This window comes from Schistocerca americana, chromosome 2, assembly GCF_021461395.2.
Source record: "Schistocerca americana isolate TAMUIC-IGC-003095 chromosome 2, iqSchAmer2.1, whole genome shotgun sequence".
Classification (NCBI taxonomy): domain Eukaryota; kingdom Metazoa; phylum Arthropoda; class Insecta; order Orthoptera; family Acrididae; genus Schistocerca; species Schistocerca americana.
The window spans coordinates 699,520,779-699,546,479 of NC_060120.1; the positions used below are offsets into that span (position 1 = coordinate 699,520,779).

General features: G+C 38.7%; 1 protein-coding gene across 1 annotated transcript in view; it reads right to left on the reverse strand.

Moving 5' to 3' along the window:
- Positions 1–14,606, reverse strand: part of LOC124596439 (transcription termination factor 3, mitochondrial-like) — a 57,915-nt gene extending 43,309 nt beyond the window's left edge. Inside the window, exon 1 of the mRNA XM_047135574.1 lies at positions 14,073–14,606. Coding sequence (XP_046991530.1) covers positions 14,073–14,557 — 485 coding nt within the window. The 5' untranslated portion in view covers positions 14,558–14,606. The remainder of the gene's footprint in view (positions 1–14,072) is intronic.
- Between the last annotated feature and the right edge of the window lie 11,095 nt (positions 14,607–25,701).

Below are 25,701 nucleotides of genomic sequence, written 5' to 3' on the forward strand. Positions count from 1 at the left end.
AGCATCCTCGTCTCTCACTATCAGCACCACAGACACAACTGCAACCACTGCCCAATGCAGAACTGCAACTAGGGTGCATGACTCAATACGGACATCACATGAATTTCCTTGCGTGTTTTCTCAACAACATTCCGTTTCACCAAGGAGGCTGATTTAGTGTCAGATCACCTGCTACGTATGTTGTTGTGGCTGTCAGATTTAATTATGCACCAACCAGTGATGATGTATGCAGCACAAGCACTGACAGTTTATTCTTTGACTTTTCATGTTATGTTCTTCCTGTATTGTAATGTGCACATAGTTACAGAGCTTTCCCTGTTACGAGCTAATGTTAAACACATATAGTGTCTCCTAAACTGTTCATTGCATTGAGTTATGCATTTGAGTGTGTTTATTCCAATAAATAAAGTTTCTTCATTTCACAGATCTTGAGAGTGATATTTCAAACACTACCACTTAGCTTAGTAAATACACACTTATCAATTTTGGACAGTCCTAATTATAGCTGCATCTGACAATCCTACTTTACCTTACAAATACCTAACTTTTGCATGTCTTGTTTGAAATGTCCACCTTGCATTCTTCTTTAGATGGGTCTGAATCAAAGTTCATTATAGGTTACTGGGAACATAACTCCGTCATTGCCAGTTCCAAGCCCAGGGCCCCATCTCGCAAGTCATGGGGAAGAAGGAGCAGGAGGAGTAACAACCTCGTAAAAAAACCTGGGTCCATCTGGCTCCAGATGGTAGCACCAAGTCAGGGCTCCTACCTAGGGTAACAGGCGAAGCCCGGCCAACGATCTCGAAGGTGGAAGAGGAACGTCGCTTCCCAATGGCAGAGAGAGTGGAAGAGCCACTGAAACATATCAGGTAGCGGCTAAACTCCATGTTAGGGACGGCTACCAAAGGCGTCTGTGTCCCCACGTCAAGGGCGGCCTGAACACATCTTCTGGGGCTAACAACTTCAGTTGTATAACTGAACGGACATGAGCCATCCCATCAAAAAATTTTTTTAGCTCGTGGAATGGATCGCACTATGGAATCCAGATTACCCCAGGGAGACAATACCCTGTTGACCAAGGTCGACGCAAGCAGGCATTCGGATTCTGGGGGACCTGCCTGTCGGAGCTCTCAAGAACCTCAAAGAAGATTAAAACTAAAAAGACTTTCAGAATTGGAACCATAAATGTACAGACAATGATTAAGACTAGTAAACTTAAACAAGTAATAGATGAGATGAAAGAGAGAAGCATTGGGATCTTAGTGATGCAGGAAACAAGATACACTGACGAAGATACAGTGGAGTCAGAAGGCTTCATAATACTGAAGGGGAAACCAGGAGTTAAAGTGGGAAAGGAAAGACATGCACCTAGATGCTTTGGTACGGGGTTCATAGTAGACAAGAGATACGAGGATGGCATAACTGAAATGAAGAGCAGGTCAGAAAGGATATCAACACTGACCTTTCAAGCAGGGAACAAAAAGTATACAACAATAAATGGACATGCACCTACAAATTACAAGAATAGAAAAGACAAGAAAGTTGCAGATAGTTTCTGGGAAGAGCTAGATGATACACTGAAAAACATACCATATAGACATGTAAAGATACTCGTAGGAGATTATAATGCACAGATTGGAAGAGAGAAGCAACATAAAGGAGTAGTGGGCGAGTACCCTGCACACCAGCGGACAAACAAAAATGGAGAAAGACTAACTGAAAGGTGTTGAAAACACAAAATGAGATAGATGACAACACACTTCAGGGCCAAACCATGTAAGAAAAAGACATGGGCAAACCCATGCACCTGCCTTGGGGAATTTCAAATTGACCACATAGCAATCAGTTGGACAAATGCTAAAGAGATCATGAACACAAAGGTCAGGAAGAACACAAGAATAGAATCGGATCACTATCTTACGGAAATTAAGTGCCTTTGGATTCCAAACAGGGACAGACTGCCACAGACGAATAGAAGAACAGAAAACATAAAGGTAGACAGAGAAAAATTAAGACACAATCGATCCAGATATGAGGAAGGAATTGAATCATTCAATGAATGGGACAACATGAAGCGAAATATGACGAAACAGGGTGAACTATGGGGAAAGGAAGAAAAGAAATGGAAGCACTGGTGGTGGAGCAAGGAATGTGAGGAAGCAGTAGAGACTCGCAGGAAAGCCTGGAGAGACTGGAGTAGCAAGAACGACCCGGAAAAATGGCAAGTTTTCTTAGGAGCAAGAAAGGAAGCGGCCCGAACAATAAGATGGACCACAAGACAGAAGATGAAGCAGGAACTGTATGAGATTGAGACCAGCTTCAGGAAAAACAACAGCAGACACTTTTTCAGGAAATTCAAAAAGACTCTGATTGGATACAAGGGTAGAGAACTATTTATAAGAGATAAGAAAGGGGAGCTGGCTGTCAGTGCGAAGGAGAACTGTCTGATTTTTGCAGAGTACTTTCACAACCTGCTGAACTGTGAACCACCTGAAGGAGAGCTGGAACTGGGGACTGACATGGAAGAGAGAGAGCCATGCCCTCCAACCAGGGATGAAGTCGCACATGTCATAAGCGATCTAAAGAATAATAAGGCAACTGGAGAAGATGGTATAGCAACCAAGATGATAAAGTGGAGAGGCAACAAAGCAATAGACAACATGACCAACATAATTCAACAGATCTGGAGAACAAAGAAGTTCCCAGATGGAAGGAAGAATGCAATTGTAGTATGAATACATACGAAGGTGGACAAGAGAGATACAACAACTACAGAGGAATATCGCTACTAGAGGTCGGATACAAAGTGCTGTCAAAACTATTGCTCAAGAGAGTAGAAGAACAGGTAGAAAGTACAGTTGGCGGCTACCAAGTGATATTCAGGAAGGGAAGAGGTTGTATAGAACAGATATTTATCCTGAAGCAACTGATAGAACATAGGGCCTTAAAAAACAAAAAGACAGTAATAACCTTCGTGGACTTCACAAAGGCATATGACTCCATCGACAGACACACTCTTGTTAGGATCCTGAAGAACAGAGGACTTGATGGAACTACACAAGAACTCATAAAAGAAATTCTGACAGACACAAAAGCAAGGGTGAGATTCTGAGGAGCACTGTCAGAAGAATTTGAGATCAAGACTGGTGTTAAACAGGGAGATGGATTGTCACCATTGTTGTTCAATATAGCACTGGACGAAGTGATCAGGCAGTGGAGAGCAATAAACGAGGAAATGGGAATACCAAAGACCCATGTGGGGGACAAAAAGGACAACAGGGCTCAAGTGGACTGCCTAGCCTTTGCAGATGACATAGCAATAGTAAGCGAGACGGAAGAAGACGCAAAGACACAACTCGACAACTTAAGTAAGGTAGCCAGAAAGGTGGGACTGAGGATCGCCTATAACAAGACAAAGACATTAAATATCACTGCAGACCGGGAAACACCGGAAGGCACTGTGCAAATGGTGGACAAATTTAAATACCTGGGAGCATTTATAACAGGAAGGAACAGGGGCAAGGAGGGAATAACAGAGAGGATAAAGAAGATGAGGTCAGTCTTCTGCATGATGAGAAAGATATACAATAAAAAGAGTATATCCACAGAGGCACAGATAAGCCACTACAAGGCAACAGTGAGGAATGCAGTATTATATGCTGCTGAGACGATGACACTAGGAAGAAATGGGGCAGAACAACTGGAGAAAGAAGAGAGAAAAAAACTGAGAAAAATACTAGGTCCAAAAAGAGATGGAGAGAGGTGATGCGAAGACCTAGGGAAGAATTGTACCAGAACATGAGAACAATACACAGGGAAAATAAACTCAAAAGGGCAAGGTTTGCTGGACATGTAGTTAGGATGAGTATGGTCAGAATGACAAAGAGAGTGTGGGAAACAACAGGGAGGACAAGGAGAAAGACAGGAGCCAAGCGGGTTGCTGAATTTCGGAAGGACTGGTTAGAATTGGGGATCAAGGTCGAAGGAAAGGAAAATTGGAGGAACAAATATACACCGACCAATATGCCGGAGATCAATGACAGAAGAATACAGGAAAAGATTAGAGTGTCACCAGTGGAGCTGACAGGAGAAACAGAAACTGAAGATCTTGGAAGAAAAGTGGGAGAGAAGAAGAGAGAGAATGAAGAGGTTCTGGGAGAAGAAGAGGAAAATGCAGTCCACGAAGGGGCTACCCGTGGTCCTACAGAGGCTGTAATGCAAGAAGAAGATGAAGAAGAAATTACTTGGAACATGTATGGACCAAAGGTTCTGAGCTGAATTTATGTGTGGAGGGTAGAGTGTTTAATTCGGTTCACATTATTTTTTTAGGCTTAATTTTCAGATGTCATGTAGATGTTGTTTCTGTTGTGGGGAGTGGAGAAGGTTTGGGGGGGGGGGGGGAGGGAGGGGGAGGAGGGGGGACTGCACTAGTTTATTTTGTTTGGATAGCTTCCCCTCCCTCCTCTCCCAAAGAAATGAATAATTTTTGTTAATTATCTGTTTATTTGGATATTATGTTGGGGACAGGTACTGGAGGTGATTGTTGTGTGTTTGTCTCTGAATCACCTCAGATTTGTGTATTGGCTGACTTTGTTTGGTGAGTATGTTTTTATTTGTTCTTTTTTGTATAGTATATGTTTTTATGTGCATAACCGTGTTTTACTTATATATCAAAACTGATGTTAATGTAATTCCTTATGAATCTTTGGGTTGTATTGTTAGCTGAAGTTACTACCAACTGTTGTGACTGGAGGATACCGTGGAGTTTGTTATACCTATTTCAATCAGATTAGATTTTTAATTATAGCTGGATGAGGAGTTTTGGTTTCTAGGCATTTTAGACTTCATTTGAGCAATATAAGCAATGTGAAATTTCTGATACCAGCTTTTGGAATGATGTGTGGTTCGTGAACATTATTTGAGCTGTACAAGTCAAGTGAAATTTCTGGTCTCAGGTCTTTGCAGGTTAAATTGTTGGTATTGTAGAATTCATTTCTTTTATTTATGTTTATTGTGGTTTTTTGGATTTCCTTTGCTAGATTCTTTAGTAAGTTTTTGTTTTAGTGTATTTTTAACATCATTGTTTGTCTTTACTCAGAACCTACTAATTACTGTGGTTGTTCCATTAGATTCATGTTCTTTTTCACATTATTTTGATAATATTTTGTATAATTTTTGTTTGTTCGCATCTGTAAAATGTGTTGTATAAGTGTGAAATGGTGGTATTCACAGATCAAAGCTGACACACAGTATCACACATTTTGGTATTTACAGACAGATTGCATAGTGAGAGAAGATTGTGTTATGCCTCATGTAAGAAGGGGAAACATTCACTCACCAGCACCAGTCTGGATTCAAATGCGGCAGGATCATGGCCTCTCAATATGACTGCTAGCACTGTTCAGGATCTTACAACTGTGATGAAGGTAATGAATCAATAGTTTCAGGATGGCCACACTCAATACTGTTCATGATTTCGTCAGCCCAGCATAACTAGCATATGAGAGGATAGACATTGTTCACTCAGCTGTGCAGGATTGAACAGTAATGTCATGTACCTCGAGTCAGGAAACTGAGTTGGTCGCAGCAAGACAAGTATACACGCGGACAATGTGACAATGTCTAGGGCATCACAGACCATTAGCATGGCAACTATACTTGGGCTTCCATTGACATGGCTGTAGTGGTGCACCCAACAACGATACTGGATACCGGAATGACAAAAGAGGTTGCAGGCCTGTGTACTAAATTGCTCACCCCCGTATACCCTCAAATCACATACGTATTTAATTGTGTATTCTTTCTATATCAGAGAATGTTTGGAGGCCTCTATTCTGACAACTAATCTCTCTGTGCTCCTGATTAACTGACCTCTACAAAGTAGTGCAAGTCCCTGGGAGCCACAATGTTTAGTTCATTTTCTAGTTCTTATTTCTGGATTACAAACTGCTCAATCTGCTGCAAAGTTCACACCAGACATAAAAAAAAAAGAATCTCTGAGCAGCAGAGAATGACTTAGGTCAATTTGCTGGGGTTTTCTTTAATACACTAATGGTCGTTAAAACTGCAACAGCAGCAATGATAGCAATGAAATTTAAGTCGTAGTACTTACACAGTATAGTAGAAAGAATACATTATTAAATTTGTGTTTTTTGGGGATTTAAAGCATGCAGAACTTTGAGGTTAAGTCCAGTGTTTGATATCACACACCACAATGACGCATGACATACCTGTGTTGTGTGATGTCAGACATAACGGTTGTACGTTGTATTTGAATTGAGATTAATTTTTGGGTTTGATATTATTAGTGAGATGTTTTGTTTATGGTCAGATATTTAACTTTCTTTCATTTTTTGTTAGTTATGTATGTGACTTCAAAGTTCACAAACAGGTACCTGCATGCTGCTGTAGGTGGCAACACGTTGAGCACAATTAAAGTCCAACAGTTATTTGTTTTTATTGCTGAGAATATGAGTGTTGCATTTGTGTAGAAGATACGACACTAAGCAAAGGTGCTGCATCTCAGAAAAGCCAGAGGATGGTGGCATGACCACAAATGGCGTTCTATTTGGACCAGTTCTTGGTTTGTTATTCACGAGATTGCATTGATGATATTATATTCTTGTGATTGCTAGATTTATGTGTCAGCTGACTTTGTTTGGTTAGCATGTTTTTTTATGATTATGTTGTTTTACTGTAGTACATAACCTGCAGGTTTATGTGCACAATTGAGCTTTTCTTATATATCAAAACTGGTGTTAATGAAATTTATTTATGAATTTTTGCTTTGTGTTGTTGGTAATTATGTAGAATTGTGATTGGCAGGTACCGTATTTACTTGAATCTAAGCCGCACCTTTTTTCCGGTTTTTGTAATCCAAAAAACCGTCTGCGGCTTAGAATCGAGTGCAAAGCAAGCGGAAGTTCTGAAAAATGTTGGTAGGTGCCACCACAACTAACTTCTGCAGTAGAATATATGTAGCGCTACACAGGCATGCTTTGTAGGCACAAAGATAAATACTGGCGCCAAAACCAATGCGTCAGTAAATAAATTAAAAAAAAAGATGGAAGACCAGCTTTTTTTCTCCGCCCCGAGTTTCGACCACTGCATTTTCATACATTATCCAACGAAATAATACAAATTCCGTATTGTTCATATTCAAATGTAGCAGAATTTCAATGTACTACGAAAATCCGACTGGCAAAACTGTTTTGGATGTTTGTCAATATGGCCAACTCTACGTTCTGAATTTTTTCCTACCTGTGAGAAGAGATGGTTGCTAATAGGAACCTGATAAAATGTGAATCACATGCAGTATTCTCTTCACCATAAGAGTAATACGAATATAAACATTTTGCCATGTATTCTTTCGTGTTTCCTGCTATCTCATTTAAATCCTGTCTGCCTAATAAACTACGAAACGAGTGAGACAACAGCAAGCGCGGAAGAATATACGTATCGTGTCATGTTTATATCCGTATTATTCTTATGCCTAATAGTGATACAGTCAGAAATGAAGCACGGCAACTGACTAGATTTTTAAATCTAAGACGACTCTAATTTCTGTGCAGAATTTGACGTACTAAAGAAGCGGCCGCAAAGATTTTCAAACGGAGAAAAATTTTTGCCTAACTCTCGTTCAGAACATGTTCTATCATACGCAGTCTATTATTTGGTTCTTGTTGATCATTATCAAAGAAAGCTGCAGTGTAAGTAACAACAAATAGCAGTCTCTTGCCATTGTTTCGCTGATGAGACGATTCCTCTCTCTTGTTTTTTAATTGCAAGCGGCGATAGCGCGCACAAAAGCAAGCCATGCCGCGAGCGGCGACAGGCCGTAAACACGCACTATCAGAATGCGACAAACAATGTATGACACAGCACAGTAATGTATTTTCAGCTTAGAGTGACGTAAACACCAATAACAAAGAAAACGGCACTTGTCTGATCAAAGCAAAATAAGCAATCGATCCAAACCAGACGAAGCACGCGAAAAAGGGAGGGTACCCGTATAAATACGGACGGAGCGCCTGACGCGTAGCAATGGCTACCTGGTAAAGCTTAACTGCTAAGCTTACGACTCGAACCAAACTACTGTAGCTGTATCGTCATTCATTATACCTAAATTGTGTCTCATATTAGAATGGACCAACTTTGTTTCGATTTGGAGGTGCGACCTAAAACTTTTCTCTCTCCTTGAATTTCGAGTCTCAGATTTCAGGTGCGGCTTAGATTCGGGAATTTTTTTTTTTTCCTTTATTTCGTGTCTCATTTTTCAGGTGCGGCTTAGATTCGAGTAAATACGGTATTGTGGAGCTCGTTTTACCTACATTGGTAAGGTTAAGTTTTCAATATTAGGTATACAACCATGTTTTGGTTTTGTAGTACTGTGGATAAGTTAACTGATCTCGATGCTGCCTTTTTCTTAATTTCAGCTATGTGTGTTGGTCTCGCCTATGGGCTTTATGTACTGTTACACACTGTACGATATTTCTATTAGTATTGGTCTTTCATGTTAAGCTATATAGGTGAATTTATCTTGCTGATCTGTCTTTCATAGTTTTCAAGATTTTTTGTTATGCGAATCATCTTGTTTTTTTGTTGTGCAGTCTGTTTTAATATTTCTGTAGTGGCATCAGTATTTCAAGTTGAGGTACAAAGGTCAACAGATGTTTTCGATTTGCCTTACTGTGTTTTTTAAAACTATTGTTTTGTTAATGTGGTTTTGGTGCCATTAAGCTATATTTTAGTTTGTCTCCATCCAAAACCGCACTTTCCAGAGATAGTCCCATTAACTCCAATATTTATTACTAAGAATTTGTATGATTCTGTTGTTTTATGTTTATATTTTCCCATCACGGTTACATTTATGAAATCATGTTCACATTGTGTCTGAGGCTTTGGGTAATGTCACTGATCAAAGCAAACAGGTGGTACTGAACGCCCTATGTTACTCAAATTTTTCACACATACATTCAACATTTATTCGGTAAAAGGACCACAGTATAAATATCATGAAAACTGTGGCAGTAGCAAGTTAAAGTGAACATTCGTGACACAAAATCAACACAACTTGGGCTATCTTTGTTAGAAATACCAGTTTACAATATATGAGGGAAGAAATAATGACGGTGAAAGCAATTTTATTCAGTATGATTACAAACAGAGCCAGCAGCCTTCACAAAATACGTGGATACATCTGTTTCATTTTGGAAATATGTTCTCCCAAAAGCATTCAGGCTGTTATGTACAGTGTAGTGATCTTTTAGTGACTGTTCAAGTGCTCTCTATGGTGTCCATGAGAGCACCTACAACAGCATCTTTAAATGTAATTTTATTGTTCTCGCTCATATAAGAAACCTACATTGGAGTGACACTTGCACAATATTTTAAAATTACTGTTGTGTTGGTGGATAATACAGAACAGCTTTGCCCAACTAGACACAACCTAAGAAAAGTATTTCTCCATGACTGCAAACACTCATCTCCCAGTCTCTTTGATTCCGCATCCAAAATTCATCTTATCAAACCACAACTCAGGGTTCTCCATCAAAACTTCCTCATCCTGAGACAAACTTAAATGCCTGCAGAACTGCCTCCTATCAACAGCAGCTTGTGTCAGTAAATCTTGATCACGATACATGAACTCACTCAGTACCTGTATGCACATAGTTAAATCAATTAACTATAACCTGATATCAGCATCAATGTTTTCAAATGGACAAAGCTACAGATCACTCAGCCACAACAACCACACTTTCTTAAATTCACATTCATTAGCTTTGCCAACCCCCACGGAAACTGTCACCTTCCAACAAGCTAAACCACAGGCTAACCTACAGATCAGTCTGTGACCATGACCAGTTCTTTTTTTTTCCCCACATTCAATGCCTTATCCATCTAACCATGAACCATGGACCTTGCTGATGGTGGGGAGGCTTGCGTGCCTCAGCAATACAGCCGTACCGTAGGTGCAACCACAACGGAGGGGTATCTGTTGAGAGGCCAGACAAACGTGTGGTTCCTGAAGAGGGGCAGCAGCCTTTTCAGTAGTTGCAGGGGCAACAGTCTGGATGATTGACTAATCTGGTCTTGTAACACTAACCAAAACGGCCTTGCTGTGCTGGTACTGTGAATGGCTGAAAGCAAGGGGAAACTAGAGCTGTAATTTTCCCCCGACGGCATGCAGCTTTACTGTATGGCTAAATGATGATGGCATCCTCTTGGGTAAAATATTTTGGAGGTAAAATAGTCCCTCGTTCAGATCTCCGGGCAGGGACTACTCAAGAGGACGTCGTTATCAGAAGATAGCAAACTGGCGTTCTAAGGATCGGAGCGTGGAATGTCGGATCCCTTAATTGGGCAGGTAGGTTAGAAAATTTAAAAAGGGAAATGGATAAATTAAAGTTAGATATAGTGGGAATTAGTGAAGTTCGGTGGCAGGAGGAACAAGACTTTTGGTCTGGTGAATACAGGGTTATAAATACAAAATCAAATAGGGGTAATGCAGGAGTAGGCTTAATAATGAATAAGAAAAACAGGAGTGCGGGTAAGCTACTACAAACAGCATAGTGAACGCATTATTGTGACCAAGTTAGACATGAAGCCCACGCCTACTACAGTAGTACAAGTTTATATGCCAACTAGCTCTGCAGATGGTGAAGAAATTGATGAAATGTATGATGAGATAAAAGAAATTATTCAGGTAGTGAAGGGAGACGAAAATTTAATACTCATGGGTGACTGGAATTCAAGAGTAGGAAAAGGGAGAGAAGGAAACATAGTAGGTGAATATGGATTGGGGGTAAGAAATGAAAGAGAAAGCCACCTGGTAGAATTTAGCACAGAGCATAACTTAATCATAGCTAACACTTAGTTCAAGAATCATAAAAGAAGGTTGTATACATGGAAGAATCCTGGAGATACTAGAAGGTATCAGATAGATTATATAATGGTAAGACAGAGATTTAGGAACCAGGTTTTAAACTGTAAGACATTTCCAGGGGCAGATGTGGACTCTGACCACAATCTATTGGTTATGAACTGTAGATTAAAACTGAAGAAACTGCAAAAAGGTGGGAATTTAAGGAGATGGGACCTGGATAAACTGACTAAACCAGAGGTTGAACAGAGTTTCATGGAGAACATAAGGGGACAATTGACAGTAATGGGGGAAAGAAATACAGTAGAAGAAGAATGGGTACCTCTGAGGGATGAAGTAATGAAGGCAGCAGAGGATCAAGTAGGTAAAAAGATGGGGGGCTAGTAGAAATCCTTGGGAACAGAAGAAATATTGAATTTAATTGATGAAAGGAGAAAATATAAAAATGCAGTAAATGAAGCAGGCAGAAAGGAATACAAACATCTAAAAAATGAGACTGACACGAAGTGCAAAATGGCTAAGCAGGGGTGGCTAGAGGACAAATATAAGGATGTAGAGGCTTATCTCACTAGGGGTAAGATACATACTGCCAACAGGAAAATTAAAGAGACCTTTGGAGAAAAGAGAACCACTTGTATGAATATCAAGAGTTCAGATGGAAACCCAGTTCTAAGCAAAGAAGAGAAAGCAGAAAGGTGGAAGGAGTATATAGAGGGTCTGTACAAGGGTGATGTACTTGAGGACAATATTATGGAAATGGAAGAGGATGTAGATGAAGATGAAATGGGAGATACGATACTGCGTGAAGAGTTTGACAGAGCACTGAAAGACCTAAGCTGTAAGAAGGCCCCGGGAGTAGACAACATTCCATTAGAACTACTGACGGCCTTGGGAGAGCCAGTCCTGAAAAAACTCAACCGTCTGGTGAGCAAGATGTATGAGACAGGCGAAGATATAAAGTGTAGATTGGCAATGGCAAGGAAAGCATTTCTGAAGAAGAGAAATTTGTTAACATCGAGTATAGATTTAAGTGTCAGGAAGTTGTTTCTGAAAGTATTTGTAAGGAGTGTAGCCATGTATGGAAGTGAAACGTGTACGATACATAGTTTGGACAAGAAGAGAATAGAAGCTTTCGAAATGTGGTGCTACAGAAGAATGCTGAAGATTAGATGGGTAGATCACATAACTAATGAGTAGGTACTGAATAGAATTGGGGAGAAGAGGTGTGTGTGGCTCAACTTGACTAGAAGAAGGGATTGGTTGGTAAGACATGTTCTGAGGCACCAAGGGGTCACCAATTTAGTATTGGAAGGCAGCATGGAGGGTAAAAATTGAATCGGGAGACCAAGAGATGAATACACCAAGCAGATTCAGAAGAACATAGGTTGCAGTAGGTACTGGGAGATGAAGAAGCTTGCGCAGGATAGAGTAGCATGGAGAGCTGCATCAAACCAGTCTCTGGTCTGAAGACCATAACAACAACAGCCATCTAACTACAAGGCTGTGAATATATGAATCAAAATGTGAGGCCAGTGCAGCTGATGACTTGTTTTGAACATTCCCTTTGACCCATCCACGCAACTGGAGATAACCGAAGCGTCTGATTCCAACAATCGGCTTAGTCCCGTGACGTAAGACTGTTGTGGTGTGTGACATCACGATGGTGCTGGGAGATGAGTGTGCGAGAGTGGCGTATTTGTGGTTGTCATTTTGATATGATCGGTGGTGCTCTCTGGTGGTGTGTTTGTGTGTTAGGTGATGTTGGTTTAGTTTGCGCATGTGGCGTGTTTATAAGTGGTGTATTGTTGTGGTCGGTGGCTCTCTCTGGTGGTGTGTCTATGGTTAGCATGTTATGTAGCGTATGGGGTTCATTTGCGTGGTAGCATTGCACGTGTGTGGTATCGGCGGTTACTGTGCTTTCAGTGGAATATTTTTCAGTGAGTCAACGATTTTGGTTTTGTTATGTCGACGTTATTCAAGTTTTTTTTTCTGTTCATCGTGTGTGAATTTTGGTAAATCGGTTTGTTTATGTCTTTAGTAGGTGTGGATATGACTGACAAGGTCAACAGTTTTCAGTTGTCGCTGATGATGGGGGACAGTTCATTGTCTCTAATAAAATTTCTTCAGCTATTCGTCCTGTTGGCTGAAGTTGTGAAGTGTTCAGCATGTCGTGAAGAAAAGAGGGTTGGTTTTTGGGGATTAAGTGTGGTGGTCGTGAAAGTTTTGAGACTAATAGTGTGGTATCGGCAGTCGCTGTTGACCTATATAGGTCAAGGGAAGTGTTCGATTCCAGTGGATATTGTTTTTAGTTGATTTTGGGAAGGTTGTGGTCTTTTTCTTTTATCGTTTTTGTCGTTTGGTTTACTGGCTTGTGTTATTTTTACCCCCAATTTCACTCGCTTGTTCCGTTAGTTTCATTATATTTTTGGAGGAATATGTACTTGGTTTTTCTATCTATTTTTGTGTTTGTTGCCCTGTTTACGTTATGACGCCATAGTCGCGACATGGGAGTAATTGTGAATGGTTGTTTCCGACATATTGGTGACGTCATTGGTCAAAGCAGACGGGTGGAATCGGACGTTTCCGTTACATTAATTCAACATGTCAACACTGAGCTGTACACACCTCAATTAACACTATTTAATGGAATTGACTAACATTCTGCCCATGTGCTGGGAATTAATCAGCTTAAAATCGACAAACCCTAATCACACTAAACCAACAATACTTTGAGTCGCATGCTATTTGTGAAATTTGTTCCTTAAACGACAATCCACGCATACAGTACACATTCCATTACGGTAAATGTCAATGCCAATAGAACTGAAACACTGATGAGATAATTACAGTGAGACAGATCAGCAGCTAAATCTCGGTTCACTACAGAAGTTTCAGGGAACAAAAAGTTGCCGTGACTGGAAATTGATACAGGTTACTTAAATAAAGGCACGGGAACTGATCCTACAGAGTTATATTACGTTTTCAGCTGTCCAAGTCAATAGTTAGGCTTCTGATTCAGCACCATAACCCCACCTACTATTGTTAATGAAAATACATTCATAAAAAAATACCCACTCGAAATTCACTGACAATTTACTTAGAATCAAAACATAGAAAATATCTTGGACAGAGACCCACAGAAGTAACTTTTACTGACGGGAGAAGGCATACAAAAATTTCAACATCGTACCTTATATGCTTACTCATATCTCTCTCAAAATCCAGTTGCAGTATGTACTCCGGGCTGTTTCTGCTTTTCTCAATACGATGTAAATCGACACCGAGTTTGACTAACTGCTGCAACGTCGGCGATTTGTTGACATAAGCAGCGAAGTTAAACGCTGGCTTGAAATATGGTGCGTAGGTTGAGAGATCTTCTGTACACGAATTCGAAAGTGGGTACCTAGTTTCTCCATTTACTTCAGACGGAGAATCTTCAGCGCCAGTGTCCCCATCTCTTCTATCACACACATTCAAAACATCATAAGTTGTATGTTGTTCGACTTTAGCTGAGGAAAAGCACTTGATGTTCCTTGATAAAAATGGGAGAGTGTACTTAGGAACTTGTAAACATAGGTCATTATTTTGCGAACAGCAAACTGAACACCGACTTTGTTCCACTATACATTTATATACTTTCCTATACAAACCAGTTACGCCTTTCATTTTCAACATCTACAATAATAATATTTACATCACAGATTTCTACGTGCCTTGCACCGTAGAGATATTCAACACTACACAATACAATACACAGTACCGAACATAGGGTAGGTATCATCTTTGGTTAGCAACCGATAAATCGAAGTGTGGGTGAAATTTAGTAGCTAGAAAAGGTGAAATTACTTATGTTTTGCCATCTAATGGTTTACAGCGGACACTTCATTATGCATAGCGGTGTCTACAGCAAGGGAAACCAACGTGACTTATCACAAAATCTTAAAACATTGGCCACTGTTACTAATGTAGTACAGATTCTGCAAAGGTAACCTCAATATGGAAACACAGTATCCGTTAACATCAAGGAACGTAAAGATAGACGAAAAAGTTTGTACCAGATAAGCACACGATATCGGCCATTCACAGCGCGAGAAGACTTCTTCTAATCCAATGAATAAAACAGGCGTTATAAACTTACAGTAGATGATAGAAAACTTTGAAATAAAACTTTAAAGCGACAAAAGGATATCAAATAAAAAATCTGGAGAAAAACGGCAAGTGGAGATAACTGATACACATTCCGCTGAACCCACTCAAGAAGTAACTAACCGGGTGAGGGATCAGCGACCTTCCCCAGTGTAAAATATGTATTAATTCAAAAGTAGTATCAGATATAGCAGGACAGATCTGGGTCGTTTCCTTGTTTTTCTGAAAACTCTAGACAAAACTATCGGAAAGTTACATCTCATGATTACAGGTAATTCATGTATTTGTACAGTGTCCACCTTAAAAAGGATATGAATAAAAGGCAGTTAGACAGGAAGAGAGTGAAAATAGAAACTGAAGTCAGTAATCATAGTGACAGTTTACTGGAATTGACAATATTTAAAGAAAAAAAGCTAGATGTGTACAGCACCAATTTCTCATTACATACATATGGGATCATAGATGATGTTGATACAGTTTTGACAGATAAAGAAATCTACACAGAAATACAGAATGAAACCCAGTTATTAGTATCAAACAATACACACGAAAAGTTGGTACAAACCCAGAAAGGGGTGTCCCAACACTGGTAGGCAGCACCGCATTTAGGTCGCAAATATTACTCCTTCACCTAATAATCTTGAGTACAAGATGGTCTGTAGAACCATATATTACTCCAGGAATACAATGCAGGAATTGGTTAAAATATAACCATCGACCTAGCAGTGGAGATGCCATGTCAGGCACAATAAATGTGGTGGGCCACATTGAATGGATTTTTTTATGGAAGAGTCTCAGTGTCGTTTATATTGTTGCACCCCACATCTCGCCACCAACTAATGATTCCAAGCTTGCAAACACCAATAAGACATAAAACACAAAGTGGCCCAGGCTAAGATCGCAGGAGTAGTGAGAAATTCATTACAACAACAGGCCACATAAGCTGAAATCTTAAATAAGCCCTTTGCATTTAACAGTTACACGAAATTCCCATCCCTAAAATCACTGGCATGGCAGTCTAGTAGCTCAAGATCTATTGGCTGCGTAATCCAGCCAATAACACAACAACAATGGCAACAACAGCAGCAAATACAGGGCAGTCTACAACACCTAGAGCAACAACAGTGTAGAGGCCGGCAAATGCTGTGAGAGAGACTGTCAGTAACTCTAAAAACCAGCCTAAGTCACATAGCTACAACATTGCATGGCGTCAGGATTATGCACAGATGAACCAAGAAATGTAAATGCCACAATGAAGTATGAGGTATAGAGCATGGCTGTGTATCGGGTGGAAATGTGTTTGAGAATTACATTATCAACAATGGACCATGATTCACCCATAAAAACTTTGTTCCCAAGAAACCTTTACAGTGCTGTGATGCGACATTATGGCCAGTGTGAACAGCGCCATTTGAAATGCACTGTGGAACGTTTTGACGTGTTGTGAAATGATGGTGTGATGGCCTTAATGGTCTGCAGGAGGTTGCTGTTAGGGCCAGAATAATCGACAAAAAATATCAATGGTATCATTGTATTGACACTGAGATCTGTTGTCTCAGAAAGGGAATGGCTCAATCTATTGAGCCAGATACAACCATCAATTGAATGCCCCAGCCTTGCATGCGACTACAGAGCAGCTTTACCTGAAATTTTAGATGACTTTGGTCTTTATGTTGCAGTGTTTAGTCATTATGGTGGATCACCAACATTCACTTTGAAACTGGATGAACGACTGTCTTCAGTTGACATAGGTTTGTGCTCTTCAAACCTCGTTACTGATCACCAGTGGTATATGTCCACCCCAATACCTGAGCAGTCTGTGTGACGGTTTGCTGTCCTATGGGCCAGGGTTCGATTCCCAGCTGGGTCGGGGATTTTCTCCTCTCAGGGACTGGGTGTTGTGCTGTCTTCATCATCATTTCATCCCCATCCGGCTCACAGGTCTCCCAATGTGGAATCAAATGTAATAAGACCTGCACCAAGGCAGCCGGACCTGCCCCATACGGGGCCTCTCAGCCAATGATGCCAAACGCTCATTTCCATTTTACCAATGGTATATCATCAGCTATCCTTTGGGACCAGAAAAGTATGCTACAGAAATACACACACCTCAAGAGTATCAGTCAGCTCCCAGTAGCCCTTCAAGAATGTGGAAGGTTAAGAAAGTAGAATGGGTAACATATCAAGAATTAATAGAAAACCAGATTAAGATGCTAACAACATTGTCCTCACTAGTGGAAAGTTATTAAAAATTGTTTAGTATTATCAGTGATGCACTGATTGCATAATTTCCTACAATTAATCCACCCCACATACAAAGAGGAACATCAGCACCCAGGCGGAAAAAGAGTGACACTTTGTTCCTAGAAAGTGGAAAGTGGGAAGTAGCTGTTAAAATATTCTAACCTCACATTCATGAGGTATAAACAATGACATACTAAAGCGAAACACACATTTTAGCAGCTAAAGAGAAATAGTTGGCATGATTACACACAGAAGATCAATAAAGACACTCCTTTGTCTGACATCCAGTCTATAGTCAAACAAAGAAGTAGAAATCAAATAAGCATCGTTGTTAAGCTATTGTAGAGAGGAATTCATTGACGGACTTGCACTCACAATGACCGACTATAGGATGCCTACATTTCAGTTATTTAATACTCACAGACAACCAGCACAAATATTGGAAACATCATTCACTACAGCAGAGGTCAAACAAACATTGAAGCAAAGGAATAATGCCCCACCAGTGATCGATCACCTGACATATTCAGTGATCCTTAGATTACTGAGACCTGCTGAAAAACTGCTTATCGAAATCTGTGATGCATTGTGGAGTACTGCTACATTTCCTATGGGGTGGAGCACACTTTTAGCTATTCCTGTCCTGAAACTGGAAAAGGATCCATATATGGCTTCTTTCTGTCAATCGATTTCCTTGTTATTTTGCATATGTAAGACGATTCAATGGATTATCAACACTCTCTTGGAATGGTGGCTAGAAAAATATGCCCTCTTACTACAGAGATGATATGGTTTATGGAAATGAAGATGAATCATGGTAAATCTCATGTTGTAACACTGGACATCAAACACACATTTATAGTACAAGGATATCTAACAGTAGCCTTCCTTGATGTTAGTGGAGCATATGACAATGTGTATGTATCAGCTGTGAAGCAAAACCGTAAAATTACATGGTGTGGTACCTCCTCCTTCTTGTAGTCTTTCGTGGGTGCTAAATTTTAGTTTATTAAGTTGGCGCATGACGATGTCTTCGCTTTCCAGGCTCGTGTTGCATTTATTTTTATTTAAACACGTGGGATGAATCACAAACTTCATTAAAATCTCTTGAAACAGTAATAGCAGATGTAATGTAGCTTGATGTCGTGGTAAATTGTTTATTCACAAGTCTTTCTATTCGTCATTATTAAGTTTTCTGGTCAGATTACATGCTGAAAGTCAGAGAGGTGGCTGCAACATAGTCAGTGAAATTATTCAAATAAATGACAGTATCAAGGAGTATTTTTCCACATCAAATTTAACAAATGATCGTTATCCAATAGATGGTTGGGTACGAATTTTCTAAAAAATGAGGCCAAACCTAGAAACGATTTTAATTGCTATTTGTTTGTTGGATATGGCATATTTCTCAATATGTCCAGTTTCTTCACATCTGGTTTGATTCCCATAGTTGATATAATGTGACCCAAAAATTTAATTTGATTCTTACCAAACTTAGACTTTTTAAATTTGTTGTTACACTATAATCATTGAACTTCTTATATACCTTTTCTAAGACTTCGATATGTTCTTCCCATGTTTCTGTAGTGACTAAAATATCATCTACATATAACATAACTCTGTCTAGTAACTCCGGTCCTAGCACTGTATCCAAGGCTGCTATAAACACTCCACCACTCATATTTAGCCCAAAAGGCATTACCAGAAACTGGCAGCTTCTTCTAGAAAATATAAAAGCTCTATATTTTCTGGATTCCTTATCAAAATTTATTTGCCAGAACCATGTCCTAAGTCTATGGAAGTATAATGTTTTGTACCATAAAATTTTTTTAACAACTCTTCTAAGTTCTCTGGTTGGGTTGTAACAGGCACAATAATTTTAATTTATATCTCGAGCAGCCAATACGAGTCTAATGCTGCCGTCTGGTTTGCTAACAGCTACCGAAGGTCTCCTATAGGTGGTGATTTGAAGGTTCCATAATATTCTGTTCCAATACCTTAGGAAGTTTTTTAGATATGGCCTTTTTCTTAGACCAAGGTATCAAATATGATGACGTATAAAAAGTTTTATGAGGATATATTTCCAGATAACAGACACAGCCTCATATTGTGCCTGGTTTACTTTAAGAAATCTTGATATACCACTGTAATGAATGCCTTAACTCAATCTGTTGTGTCCATAAGATCAGTAAACTCAGCTATTTTTTCATGAATAAGTTCACTGATCTATATGCCCATTGTATTTATGGACTGAGTATGCATTTCATAAGTACACCAATCTCTTTGTCCATTGTATTTATGGACTGAGTATGCATTTCATTGTACCAATTTACAATATTAGGTACAATATATCTTATATTTATACCATTACCATACTTTAAAAGACAATCCACACTGCTCACCAGATTTAATGTAATCACATTACCACAATTAGCTAATGTAATAGAACCTACACCTAGGTCTATCATAGCTTTCATTTTTACATAAAAATTCCCATCCCCACATACATGGTACTGATAATTTATTCATGACCAAGAAGTTGCACTGTATGTCATACTTCTGGACTTTATTGCTGAGCATGATCTGGAACTTAGTGAATTGAATCTGCCCTCGAAATGCGCCTGTAACATTATATTTCTGAACAGGCAATTTTGGAATCTTTCTTAGCGTATTCAATTGCTTATATAGTTCATAATCTAGCAAAGATATAGTAGCACTGGCATCAACAGTAATGTGAACAGGTATATCATATATATGAGCTTTAACTACATCTTGGATTATGTTATTATCAGATTTATCCTCAACATTCTCTTTACCTAATTCGTCTTCAATATTTTTGCCGTCATTATATCTTAGCATAGCAACAGGTTTTGTGAATTGTCTCTCTCCTGTTGTGCGCCCAGCCTCAGAAGGCTAAGCTTGGTCGTTATAAGTTTTCTGAATTCTTAGTCCCATTAGGTGGTTCATTGGTAACATCTATTATCCTAATATAATGATTTTGTCCTGACCACGCCTTTGATATGATAAGTTGGTCATACCTGATTGAATCACACTGACTATTAATGGTGTTGGACATCTGAGGATACTGTTCATTATTAATAACTGCAGCAGAAGGCTGCCAAGCACTCTGGCTATTATTCTGCCAATTATTTGTGTTATTTCTTTTGTTACTTTGGGATTGCCAATTACTTTGAGAATTATTATTAGATCCATGTGGTTATTATTATATTTTCTTTCATGACTACTATTATTGTTATGTGGTACATAATTAGGTTGATATTGACCATTATCGTTTCTCATGCTATTAACAAAGTTTTCAGGATTATTTGGCTTGGTGGTATAACTATTATTACCATTCCCATTACCATAAACGTTCCCATTTCCAATTCTTTTCGCGTTGTTACCGTTAAATCAATGATAGGCATTCCCATTAATATAATACCCATTTCCATACTGATTCCCTTTCGAACCATTCCCGTTCCCTTTTTTACTAAACTGATTTATATCTTCCTGTATAAGATCAATAGAATCTATTACAGACAGAAAGTATTCCAAATCACTCTCTGGTATATAAATTAACTTATCTCTAATACCAAGGGGGTAATTTAGGTTTTAAAATACGAATGAACTCTCTAGGTGCAATGGATTCATCCCAGTATCTAGTTTTATTAACAGTTTCCCAAAGTATTTTCTTAAAGTAGTCTTTTTAGGATCATAATGCTCTGGATTACTAACTTCTTTACATAATTTGTCTCGTTTGTTAAACGACCTAAATTTATTAATGAATTTATACTCAAACTCCTGACAAGAACCACAGAAAACAGCAGTGTCATTTGCCCACAAAGCTGTCTTTCCTACAATGTGAGAAATCACAATCTGAATTTTGTGCCTTTCGTTCCATGTTCTTGGAAATATATTCCTAAAGTTTTTAATAAAGACTACTGGGTATGGTAAATCTTTTTCTGAAGAGTACATTTGAAACTGTTGGTTCTTAATAATACTTTTTTCTATTTTTAGAACAGGTAATGCTGGACAAATATGTATCGAATCATTTTCTACATAGTGTCTATTACTTTCCCCTTCAGCTGATTCACAAGCCCCCACTGAATCATTAATGTTGTTCTCTCTATTCTTAAAGCTAACACCTCTTTCACTTCTAATGGATGTTTAGTCTGCCAACGAGTCTAATTTTTGATTAATTTCCTTCTGCCACTTTGGTAGTTCTGAAATTGCTTTGTCTTTAATCTTACAAAATTCCTCTTTACAGGCATCGACATTGTCTGATGGTGTAGCACTGGACAGTTTATTCACTGATTCTGAAACTATAGAGTCTACTCTTTCATTTATTGCGCCACTCTTTGCCTCCAACCAATCAGAAACTTTTTCTTCCCACTTTTGAGCTTGGTTCGTTATGTGTTCCTCAATCTGGTTCTGATCAGTTAACCCTATATCGTCGATTCTTTCAGTCAATGACTCTATAGTCTTACTTAGACTAGATTCTTTCATTGTTATCTCATCTACTGACATAGTTGGTTGACTTACTAGATTAGGCAGATTTTCATATTTTTTATTGATGTCATCTAACTTTTGGTTCATATATGCTAGATCATCCAAGATTTTCTGATCTCGTTCTTCCCTTTTCTTATCTTTCTGTTTCCTCTGCTCTTCCTTCTCTCATTCCCTAAGTTTTCTCCATTCTTCCCTTTCCTTGGCTTTGTGTTTTTCCCATTCTTCATTCTCTGCTAACTTCATTAAAATTAATGTTAATGGGTCAAGGTTAGTTTGTTGATTATTGATTCCTCCGAATTGCCTGCATTGTAAGTTGATTTCAGAATCATATCATCACTTTATTTATGAACTTCAGTGCTCACGTGAGACAATAATGTTTACTTGATATTACACTCTAATATGACTCATACAATGAGAATTCCGAAAGTCTTGTTCTCACATAAATAAAAGTGAATGCAAATAAAGTAATCCAATTACCTTTGGAGGACAGTAAACTAGATTTTTGATAAAATTCACTGGTTGATGAGTTGCAAGTTCGTTTCATCTGTGAAAGTGAAAAAAGGTAATTTCACCAAGCACTGGAGTATTGTTTTTGTTGAATAAAAAAATAACCTTTGTTCTGTTGAATAAAAATTGCTCTTCTATGTGCATAGCCCATTTGTCGTAAAACTCCTTTTTACAGACATCATAACTGAATATATGTGCACTAGTGATTGCAACAGTAAGTTAAAACCATGACTGAAATATATTTTCCCGATTTCTTAAAAATATCAAACGAAACTGACAGTGTATAGAATGACCTATACATTCTTGGAAGGGAGGGAAAATGTCTGAAAGAGGCAAAGATAATATTTACCTGACATTAAGTGTAAGCTTTTAATTTTAGTGGCAATGCTTAATTGAACTTAAGTTCAGTCAATAATTTTTGTACAATATTGTAATGTTCCCCTGATTATTAAACGTTATGTCAGTGCTTAAACTACGAAAATTGACATTCTGATAGTGAAATTATCAGAATAATCTTGTGCCATTTGTACTGTTGACTATTACAGTTAATAATTCGACTAAAAATTAAAATGTTCAGCTCCTTTTATTCTAACCTCCTTTTGTGCAATGTTGGCAACAGTCGATGATGTTTTACGATTTTCGGGTAGTCTCCACTATCCTTAACAGAGTGAGCACTATAGTCCTTTAAAGATCAAGATAAAAGTAATTTTCTCTTCCCTTTTCTATCTTCTAAATTTCGCACACAATTCCAATTTTTTGGTCGCTATCCAAGGACCTCTACTGATCTACACAATAAGTTAAACACACTGCCAGTGCTCTCTGCTATGCATGTGACCAACACAAGGAGGCCAAACTCTCCTTGGACCAACATCAAACTTCATTAAACATGGTTTGCTTACATTTTACGCTAATACGGAAACTTTAATGTTACACTTACCAACAATGTTTTTGTACATTCGTTTATTTTATCATTTTTTAGTTACTTATTCGCCCTTAGACTATTTGGCACAACAACATCGAACATGTCAGAGAAATTACAAAAATAGTATGTATGTATGTAAATGAATGAAAAGTAGGATAGGAAGTCTGGACAATATACAAACCCTCATTCTCCCAAATGCAGGTCTGGTTCACGAACATTGGCTTAACCGCCTCTCTTGGTACATGATACGAAGGAAGACCAGAAATACGAGGGGCGTTTGAAAAGTCCGTCAAAGTCCGAGAGATGGCACCACCGGTGTGGATCGAGGTCATGTTTAGTTAGTAGCTTCTTTGTAAAGAACGCACACCAAGTTTCTGCCATATTGGTCTATTTCTTTGTGTTTGGCATTCGAGTGAATCAAGGAAGTCGAGTGATTGTCAGACAATGGACGAAAAAGAATTTCGTGTGGTGATTAAACATTACTTCATGAAAGGCAGAACTCCTCAGGAGACTAAAGAGAAGCTTGACAAACATTACAGTGACTCTGCACCTTCGATTAGAGCAGTTTATAAGTGGTTTCAAAATTTTTGGAATGGCCATATAGGCACAAGTGATGCTGAATATTCTGGACGCCCTGTGGAGGTTACGACTCCAGAAATCACTGATAAAATCCGTGATATGGTTTGGATGACAGAAGAGTTAAGGCACGTGAGATTGTTAGTGCTACATGTATCTCGAATGTACTGGTACATAATATTTTGCATAAACATTTGGACATAAGAAACCAATCCGCAAGGTAGGTTCCGTGATTGCTCACACTTGACCAAAAACGGAATCGTGTGAAGTGTTGCAAAGATGGCATGCAGCTGTTCAGGTAGAGTCCGCAAGACTTTAAGCATCGTTTTGTCACTGTGATGAAACATGGATATATTACTATACTCCTGAGACAATCTAAACAATGGGTTACCAAGGGAGAATCTGCACCAAAAAAGACGAAGATCATTCCTTTGGCTGTAAAGGCTATGGCGACTGTCTTTTGAGATTCGCGAGGGATAATGCTCATCAACTAACTGGAATAGGGTAAAACTATTACAGGCGCATATTATTCATCGTGAACGGACCGTTTGAAAACCGAGCTGCAAGAAAAACGCCGCGATTGGACCGCAAAAAAGTCCTTTTCCATCACAACAGTGCACCAGCACACCTCATCAGTTGTGGTCGCAAAATAAATGGAAATAGGATTCCAACTCGTTTCACATCCTCCTTATTCTCCAGACTGGATCCCTTGGACTACCATTTGTTCCTCAATTTGAAGAGTGATTGCAGCAACTAATAGCTATTTTGCAGACTTGGACAATTCCAATTATTCAGAAGGAAGCAACAAATTAGAACAGCATTGGACGAAGTGTATAAGTCTAAAACGAGACTACGTAGAAAAATAAAAAAGGTTTACCCCAAACACGTAAGTAGTTTTTATTTTTGCATGGACTTTTCAAACCCCCCTCATACATAGTGAATGGGAAATCAAATCATTGTTATAACTATAACATGAACTCAGATATAGTACACTTCTGAATAATGGAAACACATGAACACATTACATAGCACTGCTGAAAAGTGTAACACATGAACATCTGCCAACATCATTTCCATCACAACTAATCTTCCCTGAAGAGATGTATTGCATCAGACTTGAAAAGGAGAAAACAGCAAACAAATAGCAGAAGCTTTCTTGTGTAAAGACAAACACAGCTGAGATAGTATATCTGTACACAGATTAAAAAGTACTCAAATAAACAGGAACTTAGTGTTTCTGTAAAAACACTTCTCAACAAGAAATCATTTTAACTCTGCTCTAAAATCTGCTTCCTTCTCCTACCTCTTTATGTATGTTGACAATGCACTATACAAAAAACACCAAAGTGTTTCACATGTCCTTGAGAGTGAGTTGTTTTTGCTCACTCTAAATGGAGGGATCCACAACTGCATGTATTACAGCTTATAACACTACAACAGCATTTATGTAGCTTATTCAATCAAATACAAAGTTTGGTTTAGTGCATACGATGCCCCAACAGAACAAATCAGTCTTGTCACGGAAAAGCCACGTATAACACTACCATCTGCTACTGCTACACCATAACCTTAAAGCTGGGAACAGGTTGTGATATAAAACTATTTTGTTAAAGCAATTATGGTATAAAGCAACAGACCAGAGTTACCCTCTGAGAGGAATTTTGTTATGTTGACCGTGTTGTACCTAACGGAGGTGGCTTATCGGAAATGAAAGTCAGAAATACGTAAATATTTGAACAGTAACAAACGAAATTTTGCCTATCTGCACTGTTTAATGGATAAAGAAAACGGTCGCCAGCCTAACTAGGCAAGAGAATGATTAACATTCTCGTTTAAGAAAGTAGTTACTAGTAACTCTAATGGATAAACACAACCTATAATTGGCCACACACGAGTGCAATGAACTCTGACACAT